Raw genomic sequence first — 16,149 nt, 5'->3', positions numbered from 1 at the left:
CACCAGCAAAGTAAAAGAAGTTGTGGGTGGCACCAGGGCAGAGCCCCCCGTGCCCACAGAGGACACAGATCAAACACAAACAGCTGTAGAAACCAACACAGATTTACTGTTAAAACAACCCCCGAACACCCCAAGGCTGCCCCGGGCGGGCTCACAGCCACAGCACCGGGACCAGGCTGTGAAAATGGAAGGTGGAGGGAGGGGAGGGAGAGCCCAAGCCCAGCCCCAGGTGCCCGCTCCCCCCGAACGTGGGTCCAGTGGGCACCCCAGAGCACCCCCAAGCCCTACCCGTCGGCGAGGGGTCATTTGGTGACCAGCAGCTGCTTTCGCTGTTGCTCCAGGAGGGCTTCGAGGCGGTTGGCTCTCTGCACAGCCGCCTGCAAGGGGCACAGAGAGGGGGAGCTCGCTGCGCCCCGGGGCAGAGCGGGGCCGGCTGCCCCCCTCACTCACCTCGTACTGCTTCCGAAGGCTGCTCACGCTCTCCTCCTTCCTCACCACTGCCGTCTTCACCCTGAGCAGATGGACAGAGCGAGGTTGAGGACCCCAGCCCCACCACCGGGCTGGCCCCATGCCCCAGGAGGGCGATTTCAGCCCCGATCCCCCGCCCCAAGGCGCGGCAGCAGCGGCTCGGGGTGCTGTCACAGGCAACAAACGCCTTTAGTGAGCATTATGTCATCTGTAGGAAGAAGGGAACATTAGCTTCACAAAATTTAATTAACTAACAGGACCACAGGGAGGGGATTTTAAGTTTTTTCCCGTTTCTCAAGCCCACGGTTGCTCCCTCACAGCCAGACTCTTCCCCCCGGGTCTCCAAGCACCAGACTTTCCGCGTTTCAACCTTTGCCAGGCTGGATGTAAGGGACGGAAGCGGAAAGGAGATCCTCGTTATCTCACACCCGAGTTATGAGCCAGGCTCTGAGCGGGTGGGAACCACGCGGCAGGACCCGGGAGGGGCAGCGAGCTCCGAGCGCTCGTCCAACAGCCTCTCCTCACCGCTGGCGGGGAGCAGCTCCGCGGGGACACTGACAGGAGGGACGGCTCTGCCCCACGCAGGAAGAGCTCCCGCAGGACACCACGCGCTTCCCCTTCCGATTCTCCTTTTACTTGCAAAATGCCTCCTCCGCAGGCAGGCTGGAGGGAAGAGGAAGCCTTATGGCTCTGCCCAACGCTCCCAGCACCGTCTCTCCACTGAGTGCAGGATGGAGCCGAGCCCCACGGCACAGACCCGGGGCCCTGGTGCGTTTTGGGGACACCACAACCGTCCCCAAGCTCTGTGGCTCTGCAGCAGCCGGCCCAGCCCCGACCCAGCAGCAGGCTGCTCCCTCGCCTGTGCTCGGGGAGGGGGGAAATCAGTTTCCCAGCCCCTCTGGAGGGGCAAATCCACCGAGCAAGATGCCGTGGCTGTAATCACGGGTATCGTTCAGTCCCCAGGGCAGAGCCTGCCGGGAGCTGACCATGAACCAGGCCGGCTTGCAGTGCCCCTGCCTGGGAGCAGCCACAAACAGAGCTGGCAGGAGCCCTCACGCTGCTCCAGCTGCCCACCGTGTCCTCCAGGCACACAAGGGAGCAGCCCTGGGGACAGAGTGACACAGAGCAGGCTAGAAGTCACAACGGCCAAAGGACTGACAGTGGCTGAGCAGGCAGCCAGCTCGGGTGAGACCCCGCTGCCCCTTTTGCCCTGACAGGACTGGAAGCTGCACTGGAGGATCTGGAGCACAGGTCTGCTGGGGAGCGGCTGGGGGAACTGGGGGGGTTCAGTCTGGAGCAGAGGAGGCTGAGGGGAGACCTCCTGGCCCTCTGCAACTCCCTGCCAGGAGGGGGCAGAGAGGGGGGATGAGTCTCTGGAGCCAAGGCCCCAGCGCCAGGCCCCGAGGGAATGGCCTCAAGCTGCCCAGGGCAGGGTCAGGCTGGCTCTGAGGAAGGATTTCTGTGCAGAAGGGGCTGTTGGGCGTTGGAATGGGCTGCCCAGGGCAGGGGGGAGTCCCCGGGATCCCTGGAGGGGTTGAAGAGTCGGGCTGAGCCAGCGCTGAGGGATCTGGGGGAGTTGGGAAGGGTCAGGGGGAGGGTCATGGTTGGGCTGGAGGAGCTGCAGGGGCTTTTCCAGCCCAGATGATTCTGGGATTCTGTGGAGGATGCCGCCCTGCGGACACGCTCCTGAAATGCACCCCGGGGAGCTCCACACCCGCAGCCCCAGCTGTGAGCCCAGCCCAGCGCATCCTCACCTCCTGTGAAGCTCCTCCAGCTCTTTGTCCTTCTCCCGCACTACCCTGTCCAGCTCCAGGCGCTGCCGGGCTCTCATCTCCGCCATCTCCACCTTGAGCCGCTTGTTCTCCTCCTCCGTCCCCACCAGCCTCTCGGCAAACTCCTGCCGGATCACTTCAGCCAGGCTGCTCCGCTCCTGGGCCAGCTGGTCCCTCACCTGCAGCAGGGCAGAGAGGGGACACTGATGTGCTGACAGGCACGGGGCGATGCGGGGTCGGGGTGCAGCAGGGCACGGAGCACCCACCTTCTGGATCTCCTCCACCTCCTGCTCCTTGTGCTTCAGCAGCCCCTGCAGACGAATGCTCTCCCCTTCCAGCTCTGCCAGCCGCCCCTTCAGCTCGTTGCAGCGCTCCTGCAGCTTCCGCTCAGACCTCTCCAGCTCCTGGAGCTCTACCTCGTACTTGTCTCGGATCCTCTTAATCCTAACGGGAGGAAAGGACACGCAGTCTGGCTCAGCCCAGCACTGCAGGGCCCGTCCCCAGGCACCATCACGCTGCAGGAGGGACCCTGACACAGCAGCAAGGAGTTGGGGGGGAGATCTGCCCCACGAGAGATCCAGGGTTGTTTCCTCAGCGAGAGGTAAACTTCACCCCACCAGAGCTTGCTGGAGAGATGCACAGGGCTCAGGGGAAGGGGACCACCCCAGGAGGAGCTGGGACTCGCAGGTTCCCTCCTCCCTCTCCTCACTACCTGTTCTCTGCTGCCCTCTCGCACTCCTCCTTGGCCAAGGACATGTCGGCCTCCAGGCGCTGGATCACCAACTCGATCTCTTTATCTCTTTCCTTCCTCGCCTCCTCCCGCAGCTCCCGTTCCCGGGTGAGCAGCCAGGCTTCCTGGGGACAGAGATGGCAAATGTTGCTTCCAACCCTCCCAGATCCCGAGGGTGACACCTCTGGAGACGGGCAGCCCTCGTCGTTACCTCCTTCTTCACGTAGTTCGCCTCCCAGGCCTGCTTCTCGATCTCCAGCCGGTCCTTCAGTACCTTCACTTCTGCCTGGGGAGAGATAAGAAAGCAACTGCTCACCCCACGCTGGCTGGGAGCAGCCCCCGGCACCACCCCGGCGTGGGGACTGGACTGCTCGCACCCGAGAGCGGCGATCCAGGGCCCGGAGGTGAGGGGAAAAACAGACCTGATGCCTCCTCTCCTGCTCCTCCCTCTCCTTCGCGTACTCCTCCTTCAGCGCCCTGGTGACGGCCGAGCTGCTCGCCTCCAGCTGCCGCCGCAGCTCCTCCGCCTCCGCTCTCTGCCTGCCGGCACGCAGACCGCAGCTCCCAACGGCTGCGCTGGCCTGGCCTTGCCAGCCCCCCTCCCCGAGCACCAGCCCCCTGCCCACCAAAGCCGGGCCTGGGCAAAACAGCCCCGCTGCTCCCGAGCCCTCTCACCTGGCCGCTTGCTGGCTGAGCCGCTCCTTCTCCTCAGCCACCTCGGCGTAGAGCCGGCGCCGCTGCTGCTGCAGCGCCTGCTCCTCCTGCTCCAGCTGCTGCTCGCACCTGGGGGGCACAGCGGCCTCAGGGACGTGCCCAGCTTCAGGCATTCATCCGCCCACCGACCCTGCCCCATCCCATCCCCTCCAGAGCTGACCAGGGGCTGGTCTGACCCCTGGTTCACCGGCACCTCCCACCTCAGGCTGGTAAAGAGGCTGCTCCCTGCGGATATTAACTGCTGCAAATATTGGGAATTCGCCCCCATGTGAGCCCCAGAGCACCGCGCAGCCCCCACGTACCGCTGTCGGGCCCGCTCCCTCTCCCGCTGGCTCTGCTCCTCCTTCTCCCGCTCCAGCAGGCCCCGCAGCTCCTCCGCTTGCCGGCCGTAGCGCTGGGCAGCCCGCTCGTCCGACTGCAGCAGCTCGGCCTCGTGCAGCATCTTCAGCTTCTTGATGTCCTGCCTGTGCTTGGCAATGAGCTTCTGGATCTCCGGCTCCAGCCCTGGGGCAGCGGGAAGGACAGTTCAGACCCCAACACCGGTGCCCTTGGCCTTGGCCAACTGGTGAGGAGGCTGCAAACTCAGCAAAGAGGGGCTGGTAGGAAAGAGGGGCTGAGCACACGCGGGTTTTCTTGCTCTCTAGCATCTGTCTCTACCGAACACAGGGAGCAGAGTCTGCCCACGCTGAGCAGCTCTTCCCCGAGCTGGCAGAGGCTCCTCTCCCGGGCTCTGCCCCTCTCCCGGACCAGCATGGATGTGACCCCGCACCAGCCCGACTCCTGCCACCGCCAAGGGACCGTGCCCGTACCTTTCACAGTGATTTCTTTGATCTTTTTAGTTTTCTCATCAATCCACTTCTCCCGCCTGATTTTCTCGGTTGCACTCATCAGTTCCTTCAGTTTCTTGATCTCCTGTTCAGAAGCAAATGAGACAGATTCAGAGACAAGCCAGGGGAGAAGAGCCATTAGCCTGGGAGCCTGGCTGTCGAGAAAGAAGATGCAGGCAAGAGCAGGCAGCCCAAGTTGCAGGCAGGCGACTCGCACAGCCCCGGCCAGGCACGTTCTCCCAGGCTGGAGAAGCAGCCGCACGCTCTGCCAGCACCTTGTCCCCTCTCACGGGACGGGGCTGCTGCTGCCCCACAGACCCTGAGCACGGGGGAAAAGAGCAAAACCCTCGGGAAAACGCTCGCTGGCTGAGCCACGAGAGCACCAGCAGAGCAGAGGGGAATGGGGGGCTGCCCACCGTCCCGGCACGCAGGGCAGACACGGGGTCGTGTGTGAAGCTGTTTTCTTCTCCAGCCTCCCCTCTCTCCCTGGCATGGAAACCCTCTGGCAGAAGGGCAGACAGACAGACACACCTCCCAACATCGCGGTACCACCGCAGACCAAGCTCTTGCAGCACCTCAAAACTCTTCCAAGGCTCAGAGGCTGCACAGCCCAGGCACAGCCGCTGCCCTCCCTGCGTTCTCGACCCTCTGCTCCGGCCAGAAGCCGGAGAAACACCCAGGCCCTGCTGCCCAGGGAGCTCTTCCCCGGCACTCCCGCTGGCAAAAGCTGGTCGAAGCACCGTGTATTTCTGTGCTGGGGTTTCTGGTGAGAAAGGCACCGGCCGATGGAAAGCCAAGCCAGAAATGGGTCTGTTCCAGCACGGACAGACAACATCTGTGTGCAGGACGTGGGACGTGTCACAGCTCTGGCTGGACACCCAGGAGCTCATTACCCAGCCATGGCACGGAGAGAGGAGGGGGCTGCCCACACAGCTCTTAGGGAATCGCTCTTAGGGGAAAAAAAAAGGGCAGGAAAATCCACACAGAAAGACAAGGACAGGCCAAAGGCAACAGCTGAGCACGTGGGCTGGGGAGATGTGGTGAAGGAGCTCCTTGGTGGGGCTGACCCTGCTGCAGACGGGGAGATCCCAGCCCAGCCCTGCTGCCTGCAGGCACCTGCAGAGCCAGAGCAGGCCAGGGCGCGAGAGCAGAAGGGCAAGGCAGGGAAAAAAAAAAAAAAAAAAAAAAAGCAAAGACCACATTTACCTCGCAAAAGGGGCCCAAAGTGCGCCAGACCTGGGGAGAAAGAAAGGAGGGAATGGAGAGAGAAGGGGAACCACAGAGTCACAGGGGAGAGGGGACAGGGAGGGGAGAGGCAAAACCAAAGAGCTGTGTGTGAGGGGGGGGAGGGCTGGGGGGGGCCGGGGTCCCACGGAGCGAGGGGAGGCGCAGCCAAAGGGAACAGGGACAACAAAGGGGCCGCAGAGCGGAGCCAAGCTCCTGGGCCGTGCCCAGTGCTGCCGCCCTGCTGCGAGCGGGGAGCCAGAGGTAACGGAGGCACCTCCTCCGCCCCACACAGGCTGCGGCAGCAAAACCAGCCCCGTTCCCCCCCCTACGCGGGAAGGGGCCCCTCCAGGCACCCAGCACAGCAACCCTGCGCTGGCTTCTCCCTCTGACCGGGCTCAAAACTCAGGTTTAAACAGTACAGCCTAGCGAGCCAAGCGAGCCTTCGCTCTGTCTGCGGGGGGCGTCTGTCGGAACAGGCACCGACTGGGGCGAACGCCTGCCCCGCTCCAGAGCCCGCAGCTCCAAGGCCGAGGCCGAGCAGGGACTGGGCTGACAAGCAGAGCCAGGATGAGTCCCGTGGCGGAGCTGCGAGCCAGCGGCGTTGCCTTCCTGCCAGGCCCGGCACAGGGCGAGCCGAGGTCTCCGTCTGCGGGAGGGGAGCTCTCTGCCCTCCCCAGGGAAGCTGCCAGCCCCGCCAGGGGAACTGCCCTCTGTGTGTCTGGACGCTGGTCAGGGCAACAGCCCAGCGAACCCCGGTGGATACACCCCATGTCCTTTATCATCTTACCCCCACTCAGGTCTGAGCGCAGCCCTGGGCCTGCGCCGGGGGTGGAAGTCACCCAGCTCAGGATACAGCCACGGGTACAAATTCCTCTGCAGCAGCAGGTTTGTGCCGGCAGCTGCTTTCGCCTCTGCCAAAGCGAGATCCCGCGGTCGCCCCCCGGCCCGGGGAGAGCTCTGCCCGCAGCGGGACGTGTGGGAAGGGTCTTTCCCAGCAGAGCCCCTGGGAGCTGCCACCGTCTCTCGGTCAGGCCCGTGCGCCCGGCTTTGGGCAGCAGAGGACAGAAGCCTCTTGGGGAGCCAGGGCAAAGCTCCACGGGCACCACGGCCTTCCTCTGCACAAAGGGCTCCCCAGAACAACCACCACGGTGAGAGAGGCCGTACTGCTCCGGGCAGAGACCCATTTGAGCAAAACCAACCAACTCTGGCCATGGCACGTCTCCTCCCCCTGCCTCTGCCACCTTCCCTGTCCCCTCACCAGCTCGTGCTGCTCCTGCATCTGCGTGATCTTCTTGCCGTACTTCTGGTCCACTTGTTTGAGCTCAGCTACCACAGCCTCACACTTCTCGCTCAGCACCTTCTTATCATCGATGAGCTGGAGCAGGGCGAAAAAGAGGCATCAGGCAGTCAGGCAAGGTAGAGTCAGCTCAGCTTCTGGCTTCAGAAGCATCATTTGGAGTTGGGGTGAGAGATTACCTGGTCGATGAAGGCCAGATGCCTCTGGATAGCTGCCTCATACTGTTCCCTCTGTAGCCTGAGCTGGTGGCCGAGCTCCTTCTCGGTCTGACTGACGTGTCGGACAGTCAGTTCCCGCTGCTGAGCCTTTTGGATGCAGAGGAGAAACAGCCACAAGACATTAGAGGGGGAAATTACACCAGCATGTGTACAGGAGGTAACGGCCAGACCTGGGAGGCACCGTCAGGCCAGAACAAGGAGGAATGGAGCTAAATCAAAGTCCCTGGGACTGACGGGGACTCAGCTCCCGCCCCACTGTCAGCAAGGACACCCAAACCCCCGGGGGGCACAGAATAGCTCAGCCAGGTCCTGAGAGACCAGTCAGGCACCTGCCGGGGAGGGGAGTCTGAGGAAGGTTTTCAAGTGAGAACAGGCAGAAATGGCAGAAAAGCCCCCACCAGAGTGGGAAGGGGGCCACGCAGCACGCCCTCGGGCCCGCCAGCTCCTCAGCACTAGCTCCGGGAGCGCTGCACCTGGGAAGCCCTGTTCATCACAGAGCACTCATCTTGTGCTTCGGAGTCACTGCCCCAAGAAAACACGGGCTGAGGACTCTTGGCCTTCATTCCCCGGCACACAAACGCGTCTGGCTCACACACCAGGGCTGTTTGCAGCAGGCTGATGGCTCGCTTCTTCTCCTCCACTTCCAGCTTCAGCCTCATGATGGAGCTTGTGACCTCCGTGGCAACAGCTGAGGCCTGCTCCAAGTGAGCCAGCTCCTCTTCCGAAAGGAGACCCTGTCACAGCGACAAAGAAAACAATTAAAAGGTGGTGGGGAGCACTCGGAACCCTCCCCCCAGGGTCTCCACCTCTCCAGCATAGACCGGCCCTCGCTTCAGCACTCACCTCCCGCTGCGTGGCCGAGGCAGCTGACCTGGGCCTCTCCTGTTCCGACTTCTCCATCTCATCCAGGAAGCTGATGATGCTTTGGAGTTTGGCCTCCGAGAGCAGGGCCCCATCCTCAGGGACCCCCGGGGAGTGATTCAGCTTCCCAAACTTCTCCAAGTTGTCAGCAGTTAAGGAATTGGAGCTGGGCTCCTGCTGGGCAGACACAGCTGTGAATGAGCACCCAGGGGAAGGCTCAGGAGAAGAGGTGCTGGCTCTTCCCCATCACTGCAGCCCAGTCCTCCCACTGCACCCCAGTAACCAGCCTGTGCTAACCCACTCCCGCCACCGCCCTTGCACAGTTTTGCTCCTCCCTGCAGATGCTCAAGTCTTGGCTGCACCAGCCTCCCCCCTTCCTCTGCCTCTCTCCCCCAGTGAACCAGCTGCATTTCTCACCCTCCAGCCCCTGTAGGTGCTGGCAGGAGGCAGCCCCCAGGGGAACCTGCTCTCCCCGGGCAGCCATTGCTGTCAGGGGGTGGATGCACCGGCCTCGGCCCTCTGCTTACCCCGTCAATCCAGGCATATCTGTCCTTCTTGAAGAGCTTCGGCGGGGGCAGCAGCTCTGGCTCTTCCTCCAAGAGCCTGAGCGTGTCCAGCAGCTCATTGAGCGTGACCTTGGACTGAGCCCTGCTGACAGCAGTCACCACCGTCTCCAGATCCTCGCCGCCCGTCTCTCTGGAGCTCACATCCTAGGGGAGAAGACAATGCACCTTGCAATAAAACAATTTGCTGGATCTCCCCAGAAATCAGCGGAGGCTCCAAAGCCACCCTGGCAGAAGAGGTGGTGCCAGGAGCCCCACGAGGCAACGCCAGACCCACCTGCAGCTTGTCCTCTGCCCCGGGGTCCCGCGAGGGCGCGGAGCCGAGGTCTGCGGGGCCGCTTTCTTCTGGCTCTGCAGGTACCGAGTGGAAATTGGCCTCTGCAGGAACCAGACTGTTGTCAGGCGCTTGCAACAACCGGCCCCCTCGAAGCAGCTCCCCAGAATGAGAACTGCTCCTCCATCCTCCTCCCTCCCCCTCATGTCCTGCTCCAAAAGCACCAGAGACCTGCAGAAGGGACTCACCAGCGTTATTGGCTTTGGTGACGCTGCTGGCGGGACTGACGTTCCTTGCAGAAGCAGGTTTGGCAGATTTCTTCTTTGCTACCCTTCTGCTCTCCTTCACCAGCGCGAGCTCTTCTTCCGCCAAGCGCTTTGCGTCCAAAGCCTTTTGGGCCCTTTTCTGGTGCAGTTCCTGTAGGGACAGACAAGGCGTCAGCGTCCTGCCCGGCACAGGGTGTGTTTTGACACATTCCTGCCCTGCTTCGAGCTCTCGCAAGGGCCTGGGAGGCAGCAACAACCCGCGCGCCTGCTGCTGAGGGGTTAACAAGGACAACTCTGGAGAAAGGGGAGGCACAGGAACAGCAGCTCTTCTCTTTGCTGCTCTGGTGGTGGCCAGGGTCTGGCCAGCGCTCGCCATCCCTGCACCATGTGCTTTGCTGCTCCGTACAGGGCCCCCGGATCCCGAGGGCCAAGCAGCGCAGCGATGCCTCAGCCGAGATTTGGGAAATCACTTCAGGCACAAGCACGTGTCTGCAAGGCTTGTTGCAGCATTTCAGCGTCCTCCAGCTGCTCGCTGCTGCGTCTCCCCTGACACCCCCCCTCCCCTCCGCCCAACGAAACACGATTCCATTTAGGGCAAAGAGAAATTGGGGTTTTTAAAAAAACCTTTGGCTCTACCGCAAGGCAACGCACAACTCTCCACAGTCTGTGCCAGCCCCCCCGGTCTGTGCCCCAGGAGCACCGGCCCTGTCCTGCTGCAAACGGGGCTGCAAGAACGGGGTGAAGACAGCGAAGTGCTTCCTGCCAGCGGGCACGGAGCGGCGCTCGGTCCACCCTAGAGTGACCCCGCTCACCAGGAGGGTCCCTTTCCCAGGGCATTCTTGCCCTTGGCCACCCTGGGGAGCTGCAGTTACAAGCTCCCTGGTCCAACGCGGTCACCCCTTTTCCCAAAACCGAGACTGAAACCAGCATTGTCTTTGCAAGCTCTGAAGGAGCTGCCAAGGCTTGGCAGGAACACAACGGGAAACCACTCTATGGCACCTCCGGCTCCGTAGGGAGCACTCCACTGCCATGGCTGGCTCTAATCCTGCTCCGTGCAAAGCCCTAGAGGTGCAGAGCAGAGGCTCTCTTGCTGCCTCACAAGAAGATGCCAACAAGCTGGCCTCAGCCAGGCCATGACACCCTTGCCCTGGCCCTACCTGGATGGCAGCGCGCCTGGCCAGGCGTGCCTTCTCCTCTCGGATCTTCTGGCGTTCCTTGTCCTTCCTCTCGTGTAAATCCAGGATATTCCCTTCCTCCATCTGCTGCTGCCTTTCCTTCCAGAGAGGAGGGTCAAAAATGTTACTGAGCGCTCCGCAGCACCCACTGCCCACAGCAGAGAAGTGGGAAAGGGCACACTGCATCTGAGGTCAGCCCGTATCCAAGCTTTCCATCCCCCCCGTCCTCCCCTCTGTGCAGGTAAAGAGCCCTCAGAAAAGCTCCACTTCAGAGCAGCTTATTTTCTTTAGATACTCAATGCAATTATTAGTCATCTGGGTCTGAAACCACCGAGGAGACAAGGCTTAAAAATAGACTCTCACATGCAAGAGCTACAGTACTTTTTGTTATTGGGATAAATAATTAAACACAAAGAAACACAAATAGCAGCAGATGAGTCGTCGCTCTCTAAAGAGCCAACTCGTTACTGATTCGCTATAACGAGCTGAGACAGGGGATCCCTCCTCTGGCCACCAGCGTGTCCGAGACAATAAGAATGCAGCAGGATTTGTGCTGCTGTTGCCAAGCATCTGCCCGCTCGTAGCTGAAGGGTAGACCAGAGCCGTGCAGCACTGAGCCTAGGGACTCCCGGCCTGAACTACCCCCTGGAACCAAAGCCAGGCTTTCCCCCTGCACGGCCAGCACATCCCTGCAGGGACGGGCCCCTCCCCGGCTCTCCGGACCAAGAGGGGCTGGCTAGACGCAAAGCCAAAGCCTGCTCGTCTCCCACTGCTCAGATCTCAGCTGGGGGGTGACTAAAGGGCCTCGAATTCCCCCGTCAGCGAGGCAAGCGGGACACGGGTGTCAGAAGGCTCCGAGCTACGAGGCAAAGGACGGGACTGACCTCCCGTTTGGAAGCCAACAACCTCCCCAGAGCCGCCGCTGCCGCCCTGTGCCGCTGCGAGTGGCGGCGGTACCAGCGCTGGATGGTCACGGCGGCCAAGTTCACCTGCTGGATGAACCTGCGGGGAGAGGGAGGGTCAGCGCGGCCCCCAGGGACCCCCCTGCAGCCGCCAGCCCCGTCCTGCTGCAGCAGAGCGCGGGCAGCTCGCCCACAGCACTGGGACTGCTGTCCCCTCACACCCCGACTCCACGAGGCCTTTCAACAGGCTGAGTTTTGGGGTGGAACTCTTGGGTTTTTGATAAGGACTGGTCAAAGCGCAGAGCCAAGTCACGGGGAGGGTAAATCAGCCTCTGTGGGTGCACTAAGAGGGGCCCTTCCTAAATCTGGAGGCCCACAGGACAAGAACAAACCAGTGCCAGGTCCCTGGGAGCTCACCCCTCCGCCTGGCACCGTCCTCCTGCCTCATCGCGCACCGGCTCTGCCTCACCTCTCTGCCTCCTCCTCGGTCACCTCCTTCCTCCGGGGCAGGCTGCTGTTGTTGTTGCGGGTCATGATGTTGTTGCTGGAGAAATTCTTCTGCGACTTGACGAAGCTGAAGCTGCTGCTTTCGCCATCCTCATTTGAGGTCGGTTTGACGACGTTGCTAAGGGAGAAAACGAAGCGACTTGGCCCCATCCGGCCCCATCCCGTGTCACATCTGCACAGGAACAGGGGCTCAGCACAGCCCCCCCAGCCAGGACCTCACCACACTTACTTGAGGGAACTGGGTGCCTGGTTGGAGCTTTTGGGCGCAGGACCCTTCTCGGCAGTGGAGTAGTTGTTGTGCACCATGGTGGTGACACAGTTGCCCATCGCGCCCTTGTTGCTCCTTTTGTGGAGAGAAAACGAGGCGTTAGGACTCGCTGGACCCGAAGGGGACGGGACACACTGACAACAGACACTCCCTGTGTTACATCCCTCAACCCAACGCCCCGACTGGAGCAGCCGCCAAGGCGAGGAGTCTCCCGAGAGACTCACCCGCTCCCTCGAGCTCACTCCTCGCTCCCCACGCACAGACAGACAGACAGACAGACACAGCCCGAGCAGATCTCACAGCCTGCTCTTCAGGCTATTCTACTCGCAGCCTTGGCTTAAGTCCCTCCCGGCCCTGAAGGGCTCATGTTTTACTCACTCCTAGAGCGACAGCAGCCTCTCCCACGCATCCATTGAGCTCCAAAGGCATCCCGGCCAGCCAGCCTGGCACACACCGCCATCGGTCTGCCCCGCACTTGACCCCCGTGCCCTGGCAGAGGCAGAGCACCAGCACCCCCTCCTCCACCCAGGTGTAGTTCCTCCCAACACCAGCCCAGCTCCGGTTCAGCACCGCCTCTCCTACCTGTTGTTGGCAGTGAAGTTGGCTGCCAGGAGCATGGTGGCTTCTTTCCTCCTCATGCCCGCTGGTGGCTCGACGCCGCGGGAGCCGGCGGGGCCCGGGAACGCTCGTGGCTGATCATCCTGCCACGGAGGCAGCAGGCGTGAGCGCAGGCAAGCGCCAAACCCACGTCCTCGAGCACCACCCTCTTCCTTCGCAAGCCAGTTTCTCTCCCCCACACGAGAAATCTCTGTTCCACAGCACAGCAGCCTCGAGGCTTTGCTTGTGCCTCTGCCTGTCTCTGCCAGAAGCACAGAGGTGCTGGGCCAGAAGCCCTGCGCCAGAGATAAGGCTGAGCACATTGGCCATCGCAACCATGGCAGCTTTGACTGCAGGCTGAGGAAGGCCCAGCCTGGCCATCGCAGATGAGCTGTACCACCCCCTCCTCGGGCCTAGGGAAACCCTCCCTCTCCTCCGCCAAAGGCAGCCGACTCCTCAGGCAGGCAGAGCTGACAGCCCACCCGCCCCGGGACGTCCCCATCCTCACCAAGATGTTCCACGTGGTTTTCTTTTCCGGGGAGGTTTTGCTCAGACTCGCCACTTTCTTTCTTCCCCCAGAACCGCTCTCAAAGAAGGTCAGGAAGTCTCCTGTCTGCTCCGAGCTTTAGCCCGAGCCCGGGGAAGGCAGAGAGGAGGAGACAACACGTGTGCAGGAGTTAATATTGCAGGCAGACAAACGGGAAGAAGAGAGCGACAGCAGGGTTCGCATCCCGCGCGGGTGCTTCTGCGAGAAGCAGGCTCTGGTGGCAGCAGGGCACGCTGACAGCACGCACAGCGCAGAGCCGAGGCACACCTACTGCCTGCCGTCACGCCATGGGGAGAGAAGGGATGGAGAAACATTACACAACCACGGAATCGATGAATGATTCGGTTTTACAGAGTTTTAGATTCCAGGGTGACGTGTGGAGATGGAATATATTAAAGGGACGGGCACAGGGCAACAAGAGAACGGAAAAATCACGATTCAGAGACAGCACCAGGAGGTCACTGGAGACAGAAGAACCTTTCATCTCCCAGTGCAGTCCAGAGGGTCCACGAGGGGCTGTTGTAATAGAACAGTCCCGTCTCTCAGAATTAGGTTGAGTCTTTTGCAACAGAAATACACTCTACCTACTACCCCAAGTCCTAAACAAGTGACCTCCCCTCCAAAAAAAAAAAAAAAAAAAAAAAAAAGCAAACAAATCCCCAGACCTTGGCTTTCCAAGGCCAGATTATAACGCACAATGTGTGTGACAGAACTTAACGTACATTTCTGAAAGGCTCTGGCTCCCTCACAGGACAAGGGAGGTCAGACAGACGGGTGGGGTTTCCCACAGTCCATCCCCGGGACAGACAGACCCGTGTCGGGGGCTGGAGCCGTACCTGCGCGCGCTGTTCACCCGCTGGTTAACCTGGGTGGTGCTGTTGGACCGCCGGAGGTTGTTCATCGCCCGGGATCCCCCATCTTCCTGCGGAGGAGAGAGCTAAACTCAGCAGCGATGTTAAGAAGCAGCACGGGCAGGCAGAGCTGGGATGCCAGGCCTAGGCAGGCTCCCCTTGTGAGTCCTAAAGTATCACTGCTGGTGGTGCCACCCTTCCAGCCCTTCAACGCAGGGGTGGAAACACGGATGTTTCCCACATCGCCACAGCTGCCAACCTTGAGACAGAGTGCAGTGACAGCCCACTCCCTCTCGGGCTCCTGCGCTGCTGCTGAGCCAGCACAAACCCCTTTGTTTTGCGTGAGCTCCCCAGCGGAGACCGGCCCCGCTCATTACCTGCCCTGCAAACAAGGGCGGAGGAAGACTGCCAAGGCAACAGGGATTACTCAGCAAGGAGAGCAGAGACTCTCCACTACTGGATCTTAACAGAGCCCAGTGAGCACCTAGGCTGAAAAAACACTTATAGAATGCCCCGGTCAGTGAGAAACTGCATCTACAGCTCCTGCTGACCCCAGCAAGAACAGACGGTGCTCAGCAAGGAGCAGGCTGGGCCCAAAATCACCACAGCATCCAGCAGAAGATACCAAGAACTCGAGAGTTTCCAGAAGGAAATCAGCGCAGGGATGTGAAGGACAAGGAAGGGATCCTCTCCTGCCCAGGACTCACCGGAGCGTTCCTCTTCGCTTTGCCATCAGCGGTGACGGAGATGGAACGCGCCATGTGCTTGGCGGGAGAGGCACTGCTAGGGCGCCGCGAGACCGGTGCGGGGAGCCCGGTCAGGCTCAGCTCCACGCCGCCAGAACCAGCGCCCTGGAAGGAGGAGCTGCTGCGGGTGCTCTTCATCCTCAAGCAGAGAGAAGGGGCCCTGGAAGCACAGTGCAGACGGAGAAGTGAAGGCACTTTCCAGTCTCGCACGGCAAGGAAACCACACACTCTGCTCCCAGCTGTCTCCTACGAACGCCGGCACACTGAGCTGTAACCGTTTCCAAATGGGACAAAAAACCTTCCTCTGTATTTTCACATGCCAAAAAAACCCTGAATGCGAGTCCTGGAGAGGCTCCAGGTGAACTCCTCACAGTGCCCGACACCAGCACCCGCCTCCTCACTGCTTTGACCTAACGCCCCAGCCATCCCATGTCCTGCTGCCCCATTTATGGGCCAGAATGCTCATTTAAACGCCGACGGGCAACTAAGGCAGCTGAGAAAAGCCCCGCTCCTTCACCCCATACACATCATGGCTGGTAACCGAGCCCAGAACAGCCCCTTCTGCTGAGCCCAGGGGGGTCAGCTCACCCAGCCTCGGCAACTGGGCAACCGGAGAGATCCCTCCCCCACCAAGCGCTCCCCAGTTCTGCCCAGAAGCAGCGGTGCCCTCTCGGAGGGCGCATGGAGATCTGAGCCCCCGTCCCAGCCCGGGGGGGCAGCACGCTCCCCGCTTCACCCCTTTGCATCCCCTCCCACCACCACGCCGAGCCAGGAGCTGCCGCTGTCCCCAGGCAAACCCCACCGCGACGTCGCTTGCTTTCCTTCCGTCCCGCTACGCGAACCGTCCCTAAACTCATCTTCCCCAGCAGCTCTGGGCTCACCCCCCTCCTAGGGCTCCACCGGAGCCCTCGGCAATGCCTCGGCCTCCAACAACCCGCGTAAACAAAAGGCTCTCGCTGGAAACTGCCGGGAAAGCCGGGCTCAGGCCCAGAGTCGGGGCTCAGGCCACACAGGCCGAGGCGCCCAGGACCCGGCCCCAGCCCAGGACAGCCGGCTCCGAGCCCCCAGGACCCGGCCCCAGCCCAGGCTCAGGACACCCGGCCCCGAGCCTCCAAGGCCCCAAGCCCAGGCCCGACGCCGGAGCGGCGACACGGGCGAGGGGCTCCGAGGGCCGCGAAGGGCCCAGGGGAAGCCGAGAGGGACCCGCACCCCGCCGGGGCCTCCTGAGGGGGCAGCACCGAGGGCGAGGCCGGGACTTGAGCCGCGGGCCCTGGCCTCACCCGAGCCCCCGGCGCCCTTCTTACCTACCTCCAGCCCCCCGCCCCACAAGGCGCCCCGG

The 16,149-nt window shown here is 61.9% G+C and overlaps 1 protein-coding gene across 3 annotated transcripts; it reads right to left on the bottom strand.

The window, feature by feature from the left end:
- Positions 1–84: 84 nt before the first annotated feature.
- Positions 85–16,145, bottom strand: CEP131 (centrosomal protein 131). Of its 3 annotated transcripts, XM_074922128.1 has the most exons (26): positions 14,772–16,145; positions 14,050–14,135; positions 13,175–13,289; positions 12,652–12,770; positions 12,031–12,144; positions 11,764–11,919; positions 11,277–11,394; positions 10,375–10,491; positions 9,200–9,368; positions 8,955–9,055; positions 8,642–8,824; positions 8,097–8,288; positions 7,850–7,987; positions 7,215–7,340; positions 6,997–7,113; positions 5,718–5,747; positions 4,494–4,596; positions 3,987–4,188; positions 3,646–3,753; positions 3,393–3,510; positions 3,182–3,256; positions 2,953–3,095; positions 2,507–2,684; positions 2,223–2,419; positions 451–511; positions 85–377 (listed from the first exon to the last, which is right to left on the bottom strand). In XM_074922128.1, exons 1-26 carry the CDS (start codon positions 14,946–14,948, stop codon positions 303–305), a joined length of 3,318 nt encoding a protein of 1,105 aa, XP_074778229.1. In that variant the 5' UTR covers positions 14,949–16,145; the 3' UTR covers positions 85–302. The 3 variants fall into 3 exon arrangements, with proteins under 3 accessions (XP_074778229.1, XP_074778230.1, XP_074778231.1); XM_074922129.1 differs by lacking the exon at positions 5,718–5,747 and having other exon boundaries at positions 8,097–8,291; XM_074922130.1 differs by lacking the exon at positions 5,718–5,747.
- Between the last annotated feature and the right edge of the window lie 4 nt (positions 16,146–16,149).

Source organism: Athene noctua, chromosome 18 (assembly GCF_965140245.1).
Source record: "Athene noctua chromosome 18, bAthNoc1.hap1.1, whole genome shotgun sequence".
Lineage (NCBI taxonomy): Eukaryota > Metazoa > Chordata > Aves > Strigiformes > Strigidae > Athene > Athene noctua.
The sequence above is the reverse complement of the archived record's forward strand: the minus strand, read 5'-3'. Positions and strand labels throughout refer to the sequence as shown.

What these genes read in the sequence shown, in the direction of transcription:
- CEP131 (XM_074922128.1), bottom strand. Translation starts at nt 14,948, where the DNA reads ATGAAGAGCACCCGCAGCAGCTCCTCCTTCCAGGGCGCTGGTTCTGGC. An exon ending in TGCAGGAGCAGCACGAGCTG is followed by an intron (nt 5,748 to 6,996) that starts GTGAGGGGACAG and finishes CTTTCTCCCCAG; the next exon opens with GTCTGGCGCACTTTGGGCCC. An exon ending in GAGAGGGCAGCAGAGAACAG is followed by an intron (nt 2,685 to 2,952) that starts GTAGTGAGGAGA and finishes TCCTCCCGTTAG; the next exon opens with GATTAAGAGGATCCGAGACA.